Here is an 18,535-nt window from a genome sequence, read left to right on the forward strand (position 1 = left end):
GACTGTTCTGTTTCACCAGCACCACCACCAAAAGAGGGCTGGAGGCCTTGTCTGCTGTCTCTGTGTGATCATTAAAATCATTACCATGTTCATGGCAATTAATAAGTCCTGTAGACCTGACCCAACCCATCCCTCGTGGTCAGGGTTCCAACAGTTTAGAATCCTGGGCATTTCTTTCTTCCTTACAGCTTGGCTGTGCATTGTGTCTGACGTTTCTAGGTGTTTTGTTATGGGAGGACTTTTAGACCTTGTGGTATATTGCATGAAATAGAAGTCTCTCGCTCCCCAAATAAAAAAATATGTTACTCTGAAATCCTAGGATTGAGAGAGGAGCAGTACTAGTCGGAGTCCTGGTAGGAAACAGATGGCACGCAGAAACTGAATAATTTCAGGAGCGTTTGTTTCCTTCAGGCATCCGGAAGCTTCTGTTCCAGATATGAAGAGTTGTGATAGAGGAACTAGGATCTGCCCGGCTGTTGGGAGAACCACAATTGGGATGGTCAGGGAAGCCTCTCCTGGCCATTCAAACTGAAGCCCCTCAGTGAGTGGTTCTCAGGAGCTCATGGGGAAGCTGCCATGAATCCGTGTCTACTGCAACCACCTCTGGGAGTGTAAAACCTCGCGTTTTCTTCTGCCTTTCAAATCTTTCTTGTGCTTCTCTTTGTAAACTCTAGTCTGGATTATGCTGGAAAAGGGTTCTGGAAAGGTAGCTTCCAGCTTCTGATCTGCAGAGAACTTAGAAAGAGGGTGTTCACAGTGCTGCTGAGTTGTCCACAGTGCAGACTGGGACTGTTTACCAAGGGCGAGCAGGGACTGGGGACACCAGTGGAGAAAGCGGCGTCTCCTGGGCTGGCAGCAGAAGGATTGCTACCCCTGCGCCTGGAAGGCGGGAGGAGGAAGCTGTTCTGGAGGCTGGAGAGGAGGGATCTCAGCCACTGTAGTGGGGGCACCAGGACGGTAAATTCCTCCTCTCACCTCTTCCTGCCTCTTCCCAGACAACGGGACCAGAAGCCAGAGGGCAGTGCAGCCTCCTGAGTCCCTGTGGGTGACCCTCCCAGAACAGAGAGTAGGATGGAGGTGGGTGAGGAGTAAGGTTGGAGAGAAAGCAGAATAATCCACCAGACAAGAGCCTTATGTGTTGTTAACATCTTGGGGTTAAAACATTTTTTTCAAGGCAAGGAAGGATATGAGCAGAAAATCAAGGGTTAACCCGAAATAAAAGAGGAAGCAGGTACTTGAAAAGATCCCTCAAGGAAACTATCTGAAGAGAGTTTGGAAAACTGTGGAGAAGAGAATGGTTTGGGGAGTGGGACAGTGTTGGACACAGGAAGGAAGACAGAGAAGATTAGTGTCGGTTTTCTACCAGACAGCAAGGTCGCTGGTGCAGGCAGGGTGGGGAGTGTGGGTGCAGGCAGGAAGCAGTGCTTGTCCTGAGGTCTCACGTGGACTCTGGGTCATGTCCCCTGAAACAAAAAAGGCTTAATTCTGGACCTCACCAGTGCGCCTCCTTAGCCCTCCTGAAACCATTCAGGAGGTTAGGAAAAGGGGAGAAAACCAGGAAAGGGGAGAATTGGGGAGGGAGGTAGCATTAGTAAACTTTTCAGTTGTGTGGCTTGCTTCCTTTTAAAGGATCTCATTTTCTTTACCACATGTATACTCATTCAAACGAGGAAATTCAGATGTTTATCACTGTTAATCACGACGCGGTAAAACTGATTACGCTGACGGCTTTGCTTCTTTTAAATGGTGGGACGGTATTGGATCGATGTGTTAGCAGCTTGCCTGCCTGCCCACTGCCTGCTAAGTCACTTCAGTTGTGTCCAACTCTTTGCAATGCCACGGACTGTAGCCCGCCAGGCTCCTCTGTCGATGGGATTCTCCAGGCAAGAGTACTGGAGTGGGTTGCCATTTCCTTCTCCAGGGGATCTTCCCGACCCAGGCGTTGAACCCGTATCTCTTGCGTCTCTGCATTTATCACTAGCGATTAGTAGCTTATTTGTATGCTAATGCGGAAACTAAAATATTCTGGGTTTACATTTTCAATTGCTAGTACACTGGGGAGTGATTTTTTTCCCCTTCATCTAGTCCAGAAACCACAATTATAATAGTAGGGAGGATGACATCGTTATACAGGACAGGAGACCTCCAAGTAAGGCCAAGAGCAGACCTCTGAAGGAACCGCACGCACACCTGTCTCCCTCTCTGGAGATGGGATTTTCCAAGGAGCCTGGCAGCCAGGGGTGGGGAGTGCTGATGCTAAGGGTTCTATGCTTTCTAGCAGTGCTTATTTAGGAAAAATTTGGAGCAAGTGGAAACATTGTTTATATATTCAGTTTTCAGAAGCCTGATTTTATTTGCAGAACGATTAATTAAACTACATGTAAGGTATTTATTTATGGAGAGATTATGTCTCAAGGAAGCTTTCCATTAAACTGCCAGATTTAGTCTTTTTGTTCGGTTTAAGCCATGCATACTCAGACAGTTGTGTCTCTCTTGTGACCCCATGGACTGTAGCTGGCCAGCTCCTCTGTCCACAGCCTTTCAGCTGCCTTTTATTATCACTCTGAGAGCCAGGGTAGAAGAACACCACAAACAGGAAGGATAACCTGTGTGGACAGAAGCGATCCTGATCATCTTAACCCCTACCCAGGTGGCTTATCTCCTATGAGAGGGAAGCAGAGACGGTGGAGGCCCCCGCTCTCCAGGCCGGCCTGTGACTGGACAGCACAGTTGCCACTGACCTCATCTTCCGTCCTCTGGTCTGAGGTGCTGAGAACATGGCCTGAAGGGCAAACTGCCCGGCCAGCCTTGTGAACTCTGGGCTTCAGTTTCCTCTCCTGGAAGATGAGGATACTGGTTTTGTGAGGATTCGATGAGTTGGTGCTTGTAAAGTGCTGGTACAGTGTCAGGCACTGCAGCAGACCCTCCAGTACGAGTTACCTGGTGCCCAGCAGATCCGCTGCAACACAGAGAATAGCAGTCTAGGAGGCTGAGAAGCGGTTTCCTTTAGATGCTGAGGTTATTTGTACTTGAACGTTTAAGGGTGACTTTGGGTCATGTGATCATATCATCAAACTTAATATCCAAGTAGTAGACTCTTGTCTAGCTGTTTAGACTTAAGATATTTCAGGAAGAAGTGGCTCAAGCTTTTCAGAGTTTGGAGTTACCTGATCATCTTCAGCTCTGATCCCTGTTCGCTTTCTGCAGTCTCCTCACAGCCCTCATGTGGACTTGAGTTGGGTTTTCCCCCTGGAACTGGAGAATTTTACAGGCAGAGTCTTAAGCGTCATCTAGCTTTAGACCCGTCATATTCTGCCTTCCCTCCCTGCCCTCCTCTCATAGTCAGTGCCCCTCTGCCGCCACTGTACGGGAGCTGTAGCCTGGTTCTCCAAGGCTTACAGAACGCCTGCCGTGTGCTCCGTACTGCTTTCATGACAGGAGGACCACAGCAAGGCGCCACGTCTCTGCCCTTGGAAGTTTGCGTGCTGTTGGGGTGGGGGCTGTGTGTCTGTGTTGTTGGGAATGAACATGCTAGGAAACTAGCATGGGAATCAGGAAGGCCCAGGTGAGCGTGTGGAGGGAGCTGTTCTTTAATAGGCTGGCCAGGGGAAGGCCAAACCGGTTAGGGAATGTTTGTCCAGAGGCTGGGGAGGAAGTAAAGGGGCCAGCCGGTGCCTGGAGGAAGAGCTAATAAGTTTCCGTGTGGAAAGGCTGGTGGCCTGTCCCAGAAGCAAGGAGACGACAACAGAACTAGAGCAGAGAGTGGCAGAGGAGGAGGTCAGAGAGGTTATGAGGTGGCGGCAGCCCTCCCAGGCCAGCTCCACTTGGGATGGGATGGGGAGCTACTGCAGGGCTTGGACATGAGGAATCGACTTAACCTTTAAAAAGCACCACGGCCTTTCCTGCTGGCAACTCCTTTTTCAGCTCCCCTGAGAGGGAATTTAAAAGGTAGGAAAACTTTGTAGGAAAACTTTGTCTTAACCTACCCATGTGTGTTTTGTAATTTCTGTTTTGAATAATCTATTTTAAAATCCTTTGGAGCAGTTTGGCCTTGTCTTCTTCATCTCTGACTCTGAGAAGGAGACAGGCCCAGGTGAAAGGCAAAATAAAATCAGCTCTTGATTAATTGTGTAAGACTATTACATTACATGAGAATTACATTGACTAAGGCAATGCAGCGTTGACCGAGGCAGATGACTTTGGGAAGAGTCTAGGTCCTAAGCTCGGTGGAGTCTAATTTTCCTCTGTATCTTTTGCTGCCCTCCTGTGTGACTTGTTTGAATCCCCTCCTTCATAGGAATGGCCATAGTAACTTTGTGAACACTGTATTGGCGAGTCAGAAACCACATGGGGGTCAGAGATGCTAAAACTTCTTGCACACCTCCAGAAAAATCTAGAAGAATCATCACTGAAACTTGGCTGATGCTGCCTAGTCCATTTGCATGGGAATTGAGGATGGGGGCACGGGGTAGGGGGGTGGGGGCGGGTCTTGGACATATTTAAGTGTCAAGAAGAGGTTAACCCCCTAAGATTTTATGTCTGGATGAAGCAGTAAGGCACCCATGCGGTGATAAGAGTTGAGTGTCCTGGGGTCACCCAGCATCACAGGTTGTTGGTAGTTATAGTAAACCTTCAAGATCATGCATTAGGATATACGAAGCTGACTTCTGTTTTAAGTTGGGGAGGGAGTAGGCCAGGGGAGTGACTGCCTCGTCATTATGTGAGGCTCTTACGTGATGTTCAGTGATCAGTCTAATAACATATGGAACAAACTAAATGAATGTGTTTTTTTCTCACCTCTCCCCCACCATAACCGGAAGACTTATTCTAAAATAGCTGGATATTTTATTGACAATAATAATATAGCCCCATATTTTAACCCAGTTGAATGGGGCTCCTTTGTTTAAGAGTGAGGTCTTTACTGTAGTGAAGTGTACTGTAGTTTGTGTTTACCCAGAGTGTTTTCTTTTCCTACTACCACAGACTTTGGCCTCACACTTATGGCCATTTCTCTGTGTATTTGCGTCTTTAGAAACGGATAGGATAAGAAATAGGAAAGTGAAAGTCACTCAGTAGTGTCAGACTCTTTGCAACCCCATGAACTATACGGTCCATGGAATTCTCCAGGCCAGAATACTGGAGTGGGTAGCCTTTCCCTTCTCCAGGGGATCTTCCCAACCCAGGGATTGAACCCAGGTCTCCCACATTGCAGGCAGATTGTTTACCAGGCTGAGCCATAAGGGAAGCCCAGATAAGAAATAAAGAAGATATAATTAACTTCACCTGGGCATCTGAATTTCCGTGTCCTCTCCGTCTCTAAACTTGGCTTTGTTTGTCCTGGGGAGATGTGTGTCTAATGCTCCTCTTTTCTCCTTCTGGTTCCAGGAGGGCTGCTGGCCTGCTGCTGCGCTGCTGAGCAGTATGCAGTCCTTCCGAGAGCAAAGCAGTTACCACGGGAACCAGCAGAGCTACCCCCAGGAGGTGCACGGCTCATCCCGGATAGAGGAGTTTAGCCCTCGCCAGGCCCAGATGTTCCAGAATTTTGGGGGTGCTGGTGGTGGCAGTGGCGGCAGCGGCGGCAGCAGCGGTGGTGGACGACGAGCAGCGGCGGCGGCGGCGGCCGCGATGGCCAGCGAGACCTCCAGCCATCAGGGCTACCAGGGCTTCAGGAAGGAGGCTGGAGACTTTTACTACATGGCAGGCAACAAGGACCCTGTGGCCACAGGAACCCCGCAGCCTCCTCCGCGAAGGCCTTCCGGGCCGGTGCAGAGCTACGGACCCCCCCAGGGGAGCAGCTTTGGCAATCAGTATGGCAGTGAGGGTCACGTGGGCCAGTTTCAAGCACAGCACTCTGCCCTTGGCAGCGTGTCTCATTACTCGCAGGATTACACGGGGCCGTTCTCTCCGGGGAGCGCTCAGTACCAGCAGCAGCCTTCCAGCCAGCAGCAGCAGCAGCAGCAGCAAGTGCAGCAGCTGCGGCAGCAGCTCTACCAGTCCCATCAGCCCCTGCCGCAGGCCGCCAGCCAGCCGGCGTCCGGCGCCTCGCACCTGCAGCCCATGCAGCGGCCCTCAACTCTGCCGGCCTCGGCTGCCGGCTACCAGCTGAGAGTGGGGCAGTTCGGCCAGCACTACCAGTCTTCTGCCACCGCCGCCTCCTCCTCCTTCCCATCACCACAGCGTTTCAGCCAGTCTGGGCAGAGCTATGACGGCAGTTACAGTGTGAACGCCGGATCACAGTACGAAGGGCATAACGTGGGCTCCAACGCACAGGCTTATGGAACACAATCCAATTACAGCTATCAGCCTCAATCTATGAAGAATTTCGAACAGGCCAAGATTCCACCAGGGACCCAGCAGGGGCAGCAGCAGCAGCAGCAGCAACAGCAGCAGCAGCAGCAGCAGCAGCACCCCCCTCAGCACGTGATGCAGTATTCCAACGCTGCCACCAAGCTGCCCCTGCAAAGCCAGGTCGGGCAGTACAGCCAGCCCGAGGTTCCCGTGAGGTCCCCCATGCAGTTTCACCAGAACTTCAGCCCCATCTCTAACCCTTCCCCAGCTGCCTCCGTGGTTCAGTCTCCAAGCTGTAGCTCTACCCCGTCTCCTCTCACGCAGAGTGGGGAGAACCTCCAGTGTGGGCAAGGCAATGTGCCAATGGGCTCCAGAAACAGAATCCTGCAGTTAATGCCTCAGCTCAGCCCAACCCCGTCGATGATGCCCAGTCCCAACTCTCACGCTGCGGGCTTCAAAGGGTTTGGGCTGGAAGGGGTGCCTGAAAAGCGGCTGACTGATCCCGGCTTGAGTAGTTTGAGTGCCCTGAGTACGCAGGTGGCCAACCTTCCTAATACGGTTCAGCACATGCTACTTTCTGACGCCCTGACCCCTCAGAAGAAGACCTCCAAGAGGCCTTCCTCGTCATCCAAGAAAACAGACAGCTGCCCAAACTCGGAAGGCTCCTCACAGGCCGAAGAGCAACTGAAGTCCCCGATGGCGGAGTCGCTGGATGGAGGCTGCTCCAGCAGTTCTGAGGACCAAGGCGAGAGGGTGAGGCAGCTGAGTGGCCAGAGCACGAGCTCGGACACCACCTACAAGGGCGGGGCCTCGGAAAAGGCAGGCTCCTCACCAGCACAGGGTGCTCAGAACGAAGCCCCCCGACTCAGCACCAGTCCTGCAGCCCGAGAAGAGACCGCCTCGCCGGGTGCCAAGGACACACCACTGTCATCTGAGGGCAACCCAAAAGTCAACGAGAAGACAGTCGGGGTGATTGTCTCCCGGGAAGCTATGGCAGGCCGGGTGGAAAAGCCTGGTGGGCAGGACAAAGGCTCCCAGGAAGAGGATCCTGCAGCCACACAGAGGCCACCCAGCACCGGGGGGGCAAAGGAAACCAGCCACGCATCACTTCCACAGCCAGAGCCTCCGGGAGGAGGCAGTAAAGGAAACAAGAGTGGAGACAGTAACTCCAACCACAATGGGGAAGGGAATGGCCAGAGTGGGCACCCCGCAGGGGGCTCTGGTTTCACAGGCAGGACTGAGCCCAGCAAATCTCCCGGAAGCCTGCGCTATAGTTACAAAGACAGTTTTGGGTCAGCTGTGCCGAGAAACATTAGCAGCTTTGCTCAGTATCCTACAGGACAAGATAAAGCGGACTTCACCAGCCACGGGGAGCGAAAGGGTAGAAATGAAAAGTTCCCCAGCCTCCTGCAGGAGGTGCTTCAGGGTTACCACCACCACCCCGACAGGAGGTACTCCCGGAGTTCTCAGGAGCACCAGGCCATGGCTGGCAGCCTCGAAGGAGCCACAAGGCCTAATGTCTTAGTGAGTCAGACCAATGAGTTAGCTAGCAGGGGCCTTCTGAACAAAAGCATTGGGTCCCTGTTAGAAAACCCCCACTGGGGCCCCTGGGAAAGAAAGTCAAGTGGCACAGCTCCTGAGATGAAACAGATCAATTTGGCCGACTACCCAATTCCCAGAAAGTTTGAAATAGAGCCTCCATCATCAGCCCATGAGCCCGGGGGTTCCCTCTCTGAGAGAAGATCAGTCATCTGTGACATTTCTCCACTAAGACAGATTGTCAGAGACCCGGGGGCTCACTCGCTAGGACACATGGGCGCTGATACCAGACTTGGGAGGAATGAGCGTCTCAATCCCAGTTTAAGTCAGTCGGTCATTCTTCCAGGTGGGCTGGTGTCCATGGAAACAAAGCTGAAATCCCAGAGTGGGCAGATAAAAGAGGAAGACTTTGAACAGTCCAAGTCCCAAGCTAGTTTCAACAACAAGAAATCGGGAGACCACTGCCACCCTGCTAGCATCAAGCACGAGTCTTACCGAGGCAACGCCAGCCCCGGAGCGGCGACCCACGATTCCATCTCAGACTACGGCCCGCAGGACAGCAGACCCACACCAATGCGGCGAGTCCCCGGCAGAGTTGGTGGTCGGGAGGGCATGAGGGGTCGGTCCCCTTCTCAGTATCATGACTTTTCAGAAAAGTTGAAGATGTCCCCTGGGAGGAGCAGAGGCCCAGGGGGCGACCCTCATCACATGAGCCCACACATGACCTTCTCCGAGAGGGCCAACAGGAGTTCTTTGCACGCTCCCTTTTCTGCCAATTCGGAAAGCCTGGCCTCTGCTTATCACACAAACACGCGTGCTCATGCTTATGGGGACCCCAGTGCAGGTTTGAATTCCCAGCTCCATTACAAGAGACAGATGTACCAACAGCAGCAAGAGGAATATAAGGACTGGGGTGGCAGTTCTGCTCAGGGAGTGATCGCTGCGGCTCAGCACAGGCAGGAGGGACCCCGAAAGAGTCCACGGCAGCAGCAGTTTCTCGACCGAGTCCGGAGCCCCCTGAAGAATGACAAAGATGGCATGATGTATGGCCCACCGATGGGGACGTACCACGACCCCAGCGGTCAGGACGGTGGGCGCTGTCTCATGTCTAGTGATGGTCTTTCTAACAAAGGCATTGAACTGAAGCACAGCTCCCAGAAGTTACAGCAAGAATCTTGTTGGGATCTCTCTCGGCAGACTTCTCCAGCCAAAAGCAGCGGCCCCCCAGGAATGTCCAATCAGAAAAGGTATGGACCACCCCACGAGACCGACGGACACGGGCTCGCAGAGTCTACGCAGTCATCCAAACCGAGTAACGTTATGCTGAGACTTCCAGGTCAAGAGGATCATTCTTCTCAAAACCCCTTAATCATGAGGAGGCGTGTCCGTTCTTTTATCTCTCCCATTCCCAGTAAGAGACAGTCACAGGACGTGAAGAACAGTAACACTGAAGATAAAGGGCGCCTCCTTCACCCATCAAAAGAAGGCACTGACAAAGCGTACAATTCCTATGCCCATCTCTCTCACAGTCAGGAGATCAAGTCCATCCCTAAGAGGGAGTCCTCCAAGGACCTTCCAAGTCCAGATAGTAGGAACTGCCCTGCGGTCACCCTTACAAGTCCTGCTAAGACCAAAATCCTGCCCCCGAGGAAAGGCCGGGGGTTGAAACTGGAAGCTATCGTCCAGAAGATCACATCCCCAAACATTAGGAGGAGTGCGTCCTCGAACAGCGCAGAGGCCGGGGGAGACACGGTTACTCTTGACGACATCCTGTCTTTGAAAAGCGGCCCTCCGGAAGGTGGGAGCGGTGCTGTTCCAGACGCTGAGCTGGAGAAGAGAAAAGGCGAGGTGATAGCTGAGCTGGCCTGTCCCACAAGCCAGGAGCTGAGCGGAGAAAAGCCTCTGGCCCGGTCTTCGGAGGAGTGGCGCGGTGGTGGGGATGACAAGGTGAAGACGGAGACGCACCCTGACACGGTCGCCGCTGGGAAGGAGCCCCCTGGTGCCATGGCATCCGCAACCTCACAGAAGCCTGGGAGTAACCAAGGGAGACCAGACGGGTCCCTGGGCGGGACAGCACCTTTAATCTTTCCTGACTCAAAGAGTGTACCTCCTGTGGGCACATTGGCTCCCGAGGCAAACCCCAAGGCTGAAGAGAAAGAGAGCGATGCTGTGACGATTTCCCCCAAACAGGAGGGCTTCCCCCCGAAGGGTTACTTCCCCTCAGGAAAGAAAAAAGGGAGACCCATTGGTAGCGTGAATAAGCAGAAGAAACAACAGCAGCCCCCGCCGCCACCCCCTCAACCCCCTCAGATACCAGAGGGTTCTGCCGATGGAGAGCCAAAGCCAAAAAAGCAGAGGCAGCGGAGGGAGCGAAGGAAGCCTGGGGCGCAGCCCAGGAAGCGGAAAACCAAACAGGCCGTTCCCATCGTAGAACCCCAAGAACCGGAGATCAAGCTGAAGTACGCCACCCAGCCCCTGGATAAAACCGATGCCAAGAACAAGTCTTTTTTCCCTTATATCCACGTAGTGAATAAGTGTGAACTTGGAGCCGTGTGTACAATCATCAATGCCGAGGAGGAGGAGCAGACCAAATTGGTGAGGGGGCGGAAGGGCCAGCGGTCCCTGACGCCTCCGCCCAGCAGCACCGAGAGCAAGGTTCTCCCAGCCTCGTCCTTCGTGCTGCAGGGCCCCGTGGTGACAGAGTCTTCTGTGATGGGGCACCTGGTTTGCTGTCTGTGCGGCAAGTGGGCCAGTTACCGGAACATGGGCGACCTCTTTGGACCCTTTTACCCCCAAGATTATGCAGCCACTCTCCCCAAGAATCCACCTCCCAAGAGGGCTGCGGAAACGCAGAGCAAGGTGAAGGTCCGGCACAAAAGTGCTTCGAACGGCTCCAAGACGGACACTGAGGAGGAGGAAGAGCAGCAGCAGCAGAAGGAGCAGAGGAGCCTGGCCGCGCACCCCAGGTTTAAGCGGCGACACCGCTCGGAAGACTGTGCCGGAGGCCCCCGGTCCCTGTCCAGGGGGCTCCCTTGTAAAAAAGCCACCACCGAGGGCAGCAGCGAAAAGACTGTTTTGGACTCAAAGCCCTCCGTGCCCACCACTTCAGAAGGTGGCCCCGAGTTGGAGTTACAAATCCCTGAACTACCTCTCGACAGCAATGAATTTTGGGTCCACGAGGGTTGTATTCTCTGGGCCAATGGAATCTACCTGGTCTGTGGCCGGCTCTATGGCCTGCAGGAAGCGCTGGAAATAGCCAGAGAGATGGTGAGTATGAGAAATCCCCCCCGCCGCGGCTCTCGGTTACTTCCTTTGGGTTCTTTTTCTTCCACCTTCATTTGTTTCAGCCGTACTTCTTATTCTTACAAATTGCACGGTAATTCCTCCACAGTAAAGCCCCAAGACTAATGGACAGCACAGGGAATACAGCTGGTGCTTTGTAATAACTCTGAAAGGAGTGTAACCTTTAAAAACTATGAGTCACTGTGTTGTATACCTGTAACTTATACAGTAAGTACATCAATAATAATAAAGCCCCTAGACCCAAATGATGGACAGAAAATGAAGTAATTTAGACATTTGTTTAGCTTTTATTTTTATCAGTAATTTGTGTTCACAGGTTATACAGGGTCATATTAGTCTCCTCCGGCTCATTAAAACAAACGTCAGTGCTTTACCCCTTCTCAAACCTGTCCTCTGCCAGTTTCCTCTGTTTCTGAACAAAATAAGCTTTTACTGCTGTTTGAATTATCTGTGGATCTTTTCTTTCATTTTTCAACATCTGTCTCTGTAATATTGATGAAATTAATACTGTGGTTATAACTTCTTTCTTTTAAAACTTTTTACTTCCCTAGAATTACTCATTCATGTTTTTATTTGCTTTTTATTTTCTTGGACCACACGTTTCCAATGCAGACTTTCCAAGGGGGTTTTTGTTCTTCGGGTCTGTTTTTCTGGGGCATTCTTCATCGTCGTCATCATCTACTTCTTTCCTCTGTTGAATGCTGTTTTCTTACCCATGTCTTCACCGTACTTGATCTGGGCCACATTTAATGGTGTGCATCATGCTTTAGCATTTTCATGAGAAAAAGGATGCCTGGGAGGCAGTATGTTGAGATTGTGTGAATCCGGATGTCTTTTTTCCATCTTCTTGTTTAACAGAAGGTTGCTTGGGTATAGAGTCTAGTTGCCTCTCACTGTCTTAGAATCGTGCTTCCTGACCTGTTCTCTGGTCCCTAGAGGAGGTTACAGTTGACTGGAACTGCTCTCATGTTCAGGGCTTAATTTTGCCTTGAGTCTTTCTCCTCTGAAAGTCTGAGGATCTTCTCATTTCCCTAGAGTTCTGAAATCTCAAACGATAGGCCTTTGTTGGCCTTTTCATGTACTGGGTGGGTGGCTGCTATGAGATCTTGCCATCTGTAACTCATAGCTGTTAGATCAGGAAGATTGTCAGGTGTTACTTCTTTGATAACTTCCTGTTTTCTCTATTCTCTCCTTCTGCTGGAATTCTTATTAATTAGGAATGTACCTCCTGGCTTAACCTTCCAGCTTTGTCTTCTCTTTCTCGTTCTGTGTTCTAGCTCCTTTTGTTCTGATTTCTCCATGCTTTCTTCATCTGATCAACCCTTATTTATCTTCATTTCTGATATTTTCAACAACTTTTTTCTTCTCTGACTATTTCTCTGAGGGGACAGTTACCTGGTTAAATTGGGGTAAGTAAGGGACCTGCTGCTGCTGCTACTAAGTTCCTTCAGTCGTGTCCAACTCTGTGCGACCCCATAGACGGCAGCCCACCAGGCTCCCCCATCCCTGGGATTCTCCAGGCAAGAATACTGGAGCGGGTTGCCATTTCCTCCTCCAATGCATGAAAGTGAAAAGTGAAAGGGAAGTCGCTCAGTCATGTCTGACTGTTAGCGACCCCATGGACTGCAGCCTACCAGGCTCCTCCGTCCATGGGATTTTCCAGGCAAGAGTACTGGAGTGGGGTGCCAGGGACCTAGTTCCTCATAAAAACTTGGAGCGAATGCTCTGATTTCCAGCCCTGTCTCACACCCCCACTTTCTGAGTGTTGCAGTTCCCAGGCTCCAGGCCGCGAGGTGACTGGCTTTCAGCGGCTCCCCTCCTGCACGCGTTTTCTGCTTGCTTTCCGTCAGCTGAAGCGCTTGTTCTGTCTGTTCTGGTTCTGGTTTTTAGAATTTGGACATCTCCTGTGTGTTGTTTCCCTGCCCTTTCTTCATGTCCTCATTAATTTGTCTATTCCATTGATAAGTTTATTCCTTTTTTTGTGTGTGTGGAAAGGAAACAGATGTGTACATGTTTGTTTAGTCTGTGATGTATAGTCAGATGAGAGATTTTTGTGTTGATTTATATTTAAAACATACTTGACACAGGTACTGATGACTTTCAGTCATACGTAGTAAGTGTTTTATCAGCCAAGATCATAGTATTCTTGGACACTTTATACTGTCCTCTCCCTCCCCACTACGTCTTCCCCACAAAGCTCTGTTTAATCACTGCATTATCCCCAGAATTTATAACAGTGTCTGAGAGAAAGGAAGTACTTGTAAACTATAGTCAAGGATGTAATCAGTGTGAAATTTACATATATTTTAGATGAGAACATTCTAATTCTGCCTCACAAGGGTCTCGCCTTCCCCTCTTAGACCTTTGCCCTATCCCTTTACTTCCTTGCAGGAATTTTCCTCCCCTTCCCCTCTCCACCATCAGTGTCACTCCCAAACGCCGAGTTTGAAGTAGATTTGCTTCCTAGACATGCAGCTTTTTTTTTTTTTCTGATCACACTGCTTGGCTTACAGGATCTCAGTTCCCTGCCCAGGGGTTGAACCTGGGTCCTGGCAGTGAAAGCCCAGAATCCTAACCACTGGGACACCAGGGAACTCCCCCACAGTGGCATTTGTGACAGTCCTGAAGGGACGTAACGTTTAAGAACCTTAAGTATTGGGTTGCCAGAAAGTTCTTATGGGTTTTCTTGTAACAAATTTTTTGGCCAAGTCAGTACAAAATTCTTTAGTTGGTTCTGAGAGCTCAGTTCAGTTCAGTTCAGTCGCTCAGTCATGTCTAACACTTTGCGACCCCATGAATCGCAGCACGCCAGGCCTCCCTGTCCATCACCAACTCCCGGAGTTCACTGAGACTCACGTCCATCGAGTCAGTGATGCCATCCAGCCATCTCATCCTCTGGCGTCCCCTTCTCCTCCTGCCCCCAATCCCTCCCAGCATCAGAGTCTTTTCCAATGAGTCAACTCTTCGCATGAGGTGGCCAAAGTACTGGAGTTTCAGCTTTAGCATCATTCCTTCCAAAGAAATCCCAGGGCTGATCTCCTTCAGAATGGACTGGTTGGATCTCCTTGCAGTCCAAGGGACTCTCAAGAGTCTTCTCCAACACCACAGTTGAAAAGCATCAATTCTTCGGCCCTCAGCCTCCTTCACAGTCCAACTCTCACATCCATACGTGACCACAGGAAAAACCATAGCCTTGACTAGACGAACCTTTGTTGGCAAAGTAATGTCTCTGGTTTTGAATATGCTATCTAGGTTGGTCATAACTTTCCTTCCAAGGAATAAGCATCTTTTAATTTCATGGCTGCAGTCACCATCTGCAGTGATTTTGGAGCCCACAAAAAATAAAGTCTGACCCTGTTTCCACTGTTTCCCCATCTATTTCCCATGAAGTGATGGGACTGAATGCCATGATCTTCGTTTTCTGAATGTTGAGCTTTAAGCCAACTTTTTCACTCTCCTCTTTCACTTTCATCAAGAGGCTTTATAGTTCCTCTTCGCTTTCTGCCATAAGGGTGGTGTCATCTGCATATCTGAGGTTATTGAGATTTCTCCCGGCAATCTTGATTCCAGCTTGTGCTTCATCCAGCCCAGCATTTCTCATGATGTACTCTGCATAGAAGTTAAATAAGCAGGGTGACAATATACAGCCTTGACGTACTCCTTTTCCTATTTGGAACCAGTCTGTTGTTCCATGTCCAGTTCTAACTGTTGCTTCCTGACCTGCATACAGATTTCTCAAGAGGCAGGTCAGGTGGTCTGGTATTCCCATCTCTTAATGCTCAAAATTCTCCAAGCCAGGCTTCAGCAATATGTGAACCGTGAACTTCCTGATGTTCAAGCTGGTTTTAGAAAAGGCAGAGGAACCAGAGATCAAATTGCCAACATCCACTGGATCATGGAAAAGGCAAGAGAGTTCCAGAAAAACATCTATTTCTGCTTTATTGACTATGCCAAAGCCTTTGACTGTGTGAATCGTGATTTTCTTGGTCATGAAGATCTTTTTTGTACAGTTCTTCTGTGTATTCTTGCCATCTCTTCTTAATATCTTCTGCTTCTGTTAGGTCCATACCTTTTCTGTCCTTTATCGAGCCCATCTTTGCATGAAATGTTCCCTTGGTATCTCTAATTTTCTTGAAGAGATCTCTCGTCTTTCCCATTCTATTGTTTTCCTCTATTTCTTTGCATTGATCGCTGAAGAAGGCTTTCTTATCTCTTCTTGCTATTCTTTGGAACTCTGCATTTAGATGCTTATATCTTTCCTTTTCTCCTTTGCTTTTCGTGACCTCTTAATCATCATCTTGCCCAGTTGATGGCCAGCTTTCCTCTGAAGCTTATAGTATTTGGTGGGCTGGTTTGTTGTTAGTTTTTGGTGTGTGTTCCTGTCCAGTGATGGCCTGAATCCTAAATCAGCAGGCTAAATCCTTCTCAGCAGATCACTAGATCCTCTGTCTCAATTCAAGCCTAGTTCACAGAAGGTCGAGATTACCCTACAGTGATGCGACCACCCTAAATCACAGCCCCTCCATCTTCAGGAGTGAGAAACTCCTAGTCAGGAATCCTGTCTTCTGAAAGGAACAGTTTAGTCTTCTACTTGTCAGCTTTGATCCCAAAATAAAATCTGGAACATTATAATTGAAACAAATACACTGAATGTAAGAAAGCAGCCTCTTTCTTTAACCCATCCCTCATATGGTTTAAATAACATGCAGCACATTAGGTAGAGAACATTGAAAGTAGTTTTTTATTTTTAAAATATTAATTGCAGCCTTAATTGTCTCAGTTGGGATGTTTCACTTAAAGGTAAAAGGCACGAAAACAGGTTTTTTTGACCCTACACTTCTCTTTACAGTAGAGACCCGAACTTAGACCTGGAGGTTCCATGGTGGTGCCATCAGGACTGCAGGTTCCGCTGTCGTCTTTAGTAACAGGTTTCATAACAGTTGGCCTACTTTTGTTTTTTAAAATTGAGATGTAATTGACATGTTGAACGTTATATTACTTTCATGACCAATCTCTTAAATAAATCTCATACTGCCGCTTTATCTTCTTGTATTGTACTCACTCACTCTACCAGTGCCCTTTAAGAATATTACATTTCTCTTCCCTTGACCCCATTCTGTATTTTCCATCCCTCTTTTAGAACAGAGAGCTAGCTTGGTATATGGAATTTAGGTTTTCAATACGCTGCACGTCTGTGTTATTTCACAAGCCTCCCAGTGAGATAGGGGGAGAGAAGACACAGTCCGTTACGCTCAGAATGCAGGCTGGCTTGGCTTCAGTGACACATGCCTAGGAAGTGCTGTCCCCAGTGATGTGTTGGTTTTTAACTGTTTTAAAAAGTTATGCTTCTTGGCTCTTGGAACTGATGTTCCACTATGACTGCGAGATCCTTTTCAGTTTTATTTGTCTAGCTTTTTTGCTCCGTAATGTGCTTGAGAACAAATTAAAGTGACACTGACTTGACTTCCTTTTTTTAGTCTGATGGACGCTGTTTCAGTCTGTCGGGTCACTTTGGGCCCAGTTTCCCCTCAGGTTCAGCAGCACCTTCAGCTCCGGTCTGCTCGGCGTGTCCTCAGTCCCGCCATGTGAGATGAGGCCACGTGTATTTGACTAAAGACCCATTTTGGCCCGGGTATTTATCAGGTGTTTTGACAAGTGTGATATTTTCGCAAAATAATACAAAGTCTTCGAAACACACTAGTTCCTCTCCCTGTAAGCCTCTCTAACCTGAAAACAGCTGAAAGCTATAGAACATTCCTGTACAAACGGCTTTCGCTCTCTTTACATTTCTGAGTGTCTGTAAGTAAATAAGGGGCAGTAACAATTGCCCTCTTACATCTAACAGGCTAACATCCCCCTTAATTTACTTTAAACTGTGACAAAAAACATAATTTGACAAGTGTAAAAGTACTAATGCATTGATTACCTTGAACAAGTGACTGCATGTTAAAATGTCAAAAACGGGTTGGTTACTTTCTCCTGTTATCCCTAAAATAAAGACATTCTCCCGCATTCTCCCTGAATCCCATCTGTGTGCTCCGTAAGCCAGCAGCCTCGCAAGGGCGCAGCCACCAGCGCGGGGCCTCCTGAGCCGTCCTTTGACTCCTGGCCTCTACCCTCGGCTCCAGCCTCCTGCCTCCCCTATGACTGTGCCTGCCGTTGCCCCTGCCCTGCCCCGCACGCTGCTCTCCGTCCCCCTCATCCCTGCATTATTCTCTGTCCTCCTCCTCCTCTTCTGTCTTCCTCACACACCACCACCCCCAGCCCCCAGCCCCCACAGCTGGCACAGCCTGTCCGTGGTAACATTAAGGCACCAAGGTTTGTTCATCTCTCTGTGGCTATGTTATCACGCAGCGGAAGGTTGTGTAATTATCTTATTTCCTATTCTTCTTAACATTTTATCCGTGTGATAGATTTCTATTTTTCTATTCCTACATAATGGCCTTGAGACCAAACCTCCAGAGAAAGGGTTAATTTTCTTTCAGAATTTGGCTTTTCTGAATTCTAGGGACTCTCCTGTGAAACTTGGAAGTTTTTAATCTTATTGCTTATATTACCTTACACATTGGAAGAGTTTTCCTACGGTCTGGTTCTTTATTTCTTTTAGGGGTGGAGGGATGATGAGAGAAGTTTTACCCCTGATTTTTAAATAAAACTTATAAGGCTCAGACTATTCTTTGAAAATGCTAAAGGACCATAAATAAGAATATTGACAGGTCACTGTATATTAGGCCGAATAATTCATCCCTGAGAGGTTAAACTAGGTATATTGTTAATGTTAAAGAGCTCACAGGATCAAATAGCACATAAAAGTTAAGTATTCATTTCAGTTCAGCACGTGTCCGAGTCCATGTTAGAAAACCAAGAGTCTGACGTTAGGGTGAGCTGAGGACCTCTGTCCCTCGCAGGTGAGGGGCTCTCGGCCCGGCCCCAGGGCTGGGGTGCAAACAGAAGCACATGCAGGGGCTCCTGGCCTCAGGGAGGCCTGTGTGCTTCCTGCAGAAAGCGGTGCGGTGCCCCACACAACTCCTGCACGACGGAGGTGCGGCGTCCGCGCCCCCAGCCCTGCCCTCCCCACGCCAAGGCCAGTTTCACAGGACCCTGAAGGTCACAGGTGCAGGCCAGTTTCTTCCCATCTTCCCATGTATTGGAAAGAAGTCTGAGAAGGGAAAATCCAGTCAGCTTACTGGTTGCCCCCAAAGACCCTCCTCCCCTTCCTGCCTTCGCCATGTGGCTCAGCCACCGTGCGTGCGCGTGTGTGTTGAGGGCTGTGTGGAGGGGGCTAGGTCAGCCCTGGAATCACGTTGCTTCTGGGGAATTTCCTAGCTGGTCACTTGCTCAAGCCACTGACCTCTGTACTTGACTTTCCTCACCTGTGAAATATGGAAGCAGACGGCACCTGCCG

The 18,535-nt window shown here is 49.6% G+C and overlaps 1 protein-coding gene across 6 annotated transcripts in view; it reads left to right on the top strand.

Annotated features, from left to right (window-relative positions):
- The window catches only part of TCF20 (transcription factor 20), a 94,312-nt gene that overhangs the window by 38,641 nt on the left and 37,136 nt on the right, over positions 1-18,535 (top strand). For 4 of the 6 annotated variants that reach the window (XR_008709333.1, XM_055566148.1, XM_055566153.1 and 1 more), the window contains exon 2: positions 5,386-11,094. Coding sequence is in view for 5 of the 6 variants with exons in the window: in XM_055566148.1 (XP_055422123.1) it covers positions 5,422-11,094 (5,673 nt within the window). In the remaining variant the exon portion in view is untranslated. Of the gene's footprint in view, positions 1-5,385; positions 11,095-15,979; positions 16,173-18,535 lie in introns of those variants that run through there. The other 2 variants (XM_055566171.1, XM_055566166.1) reach the window with 2 other exon arrangements.

This window comes from Bubalus kerabau, chromosome 1 (assembly GCF_029407905.1).
Source record: "Bubalus kerabau isolate K-KA32 ecotype Philippines breed swamp buffalo chromosome 1, PCC_UOA_SB_1v2, whole genome shotgun sequence".
Classification (NCBI taxonomy): domain Eukaryota; kingdom Metazoa; phylum Chordata; class Mammalia; order Artiodactyla; family Bovidae; genus Bubalus; species Bubalus kerabau.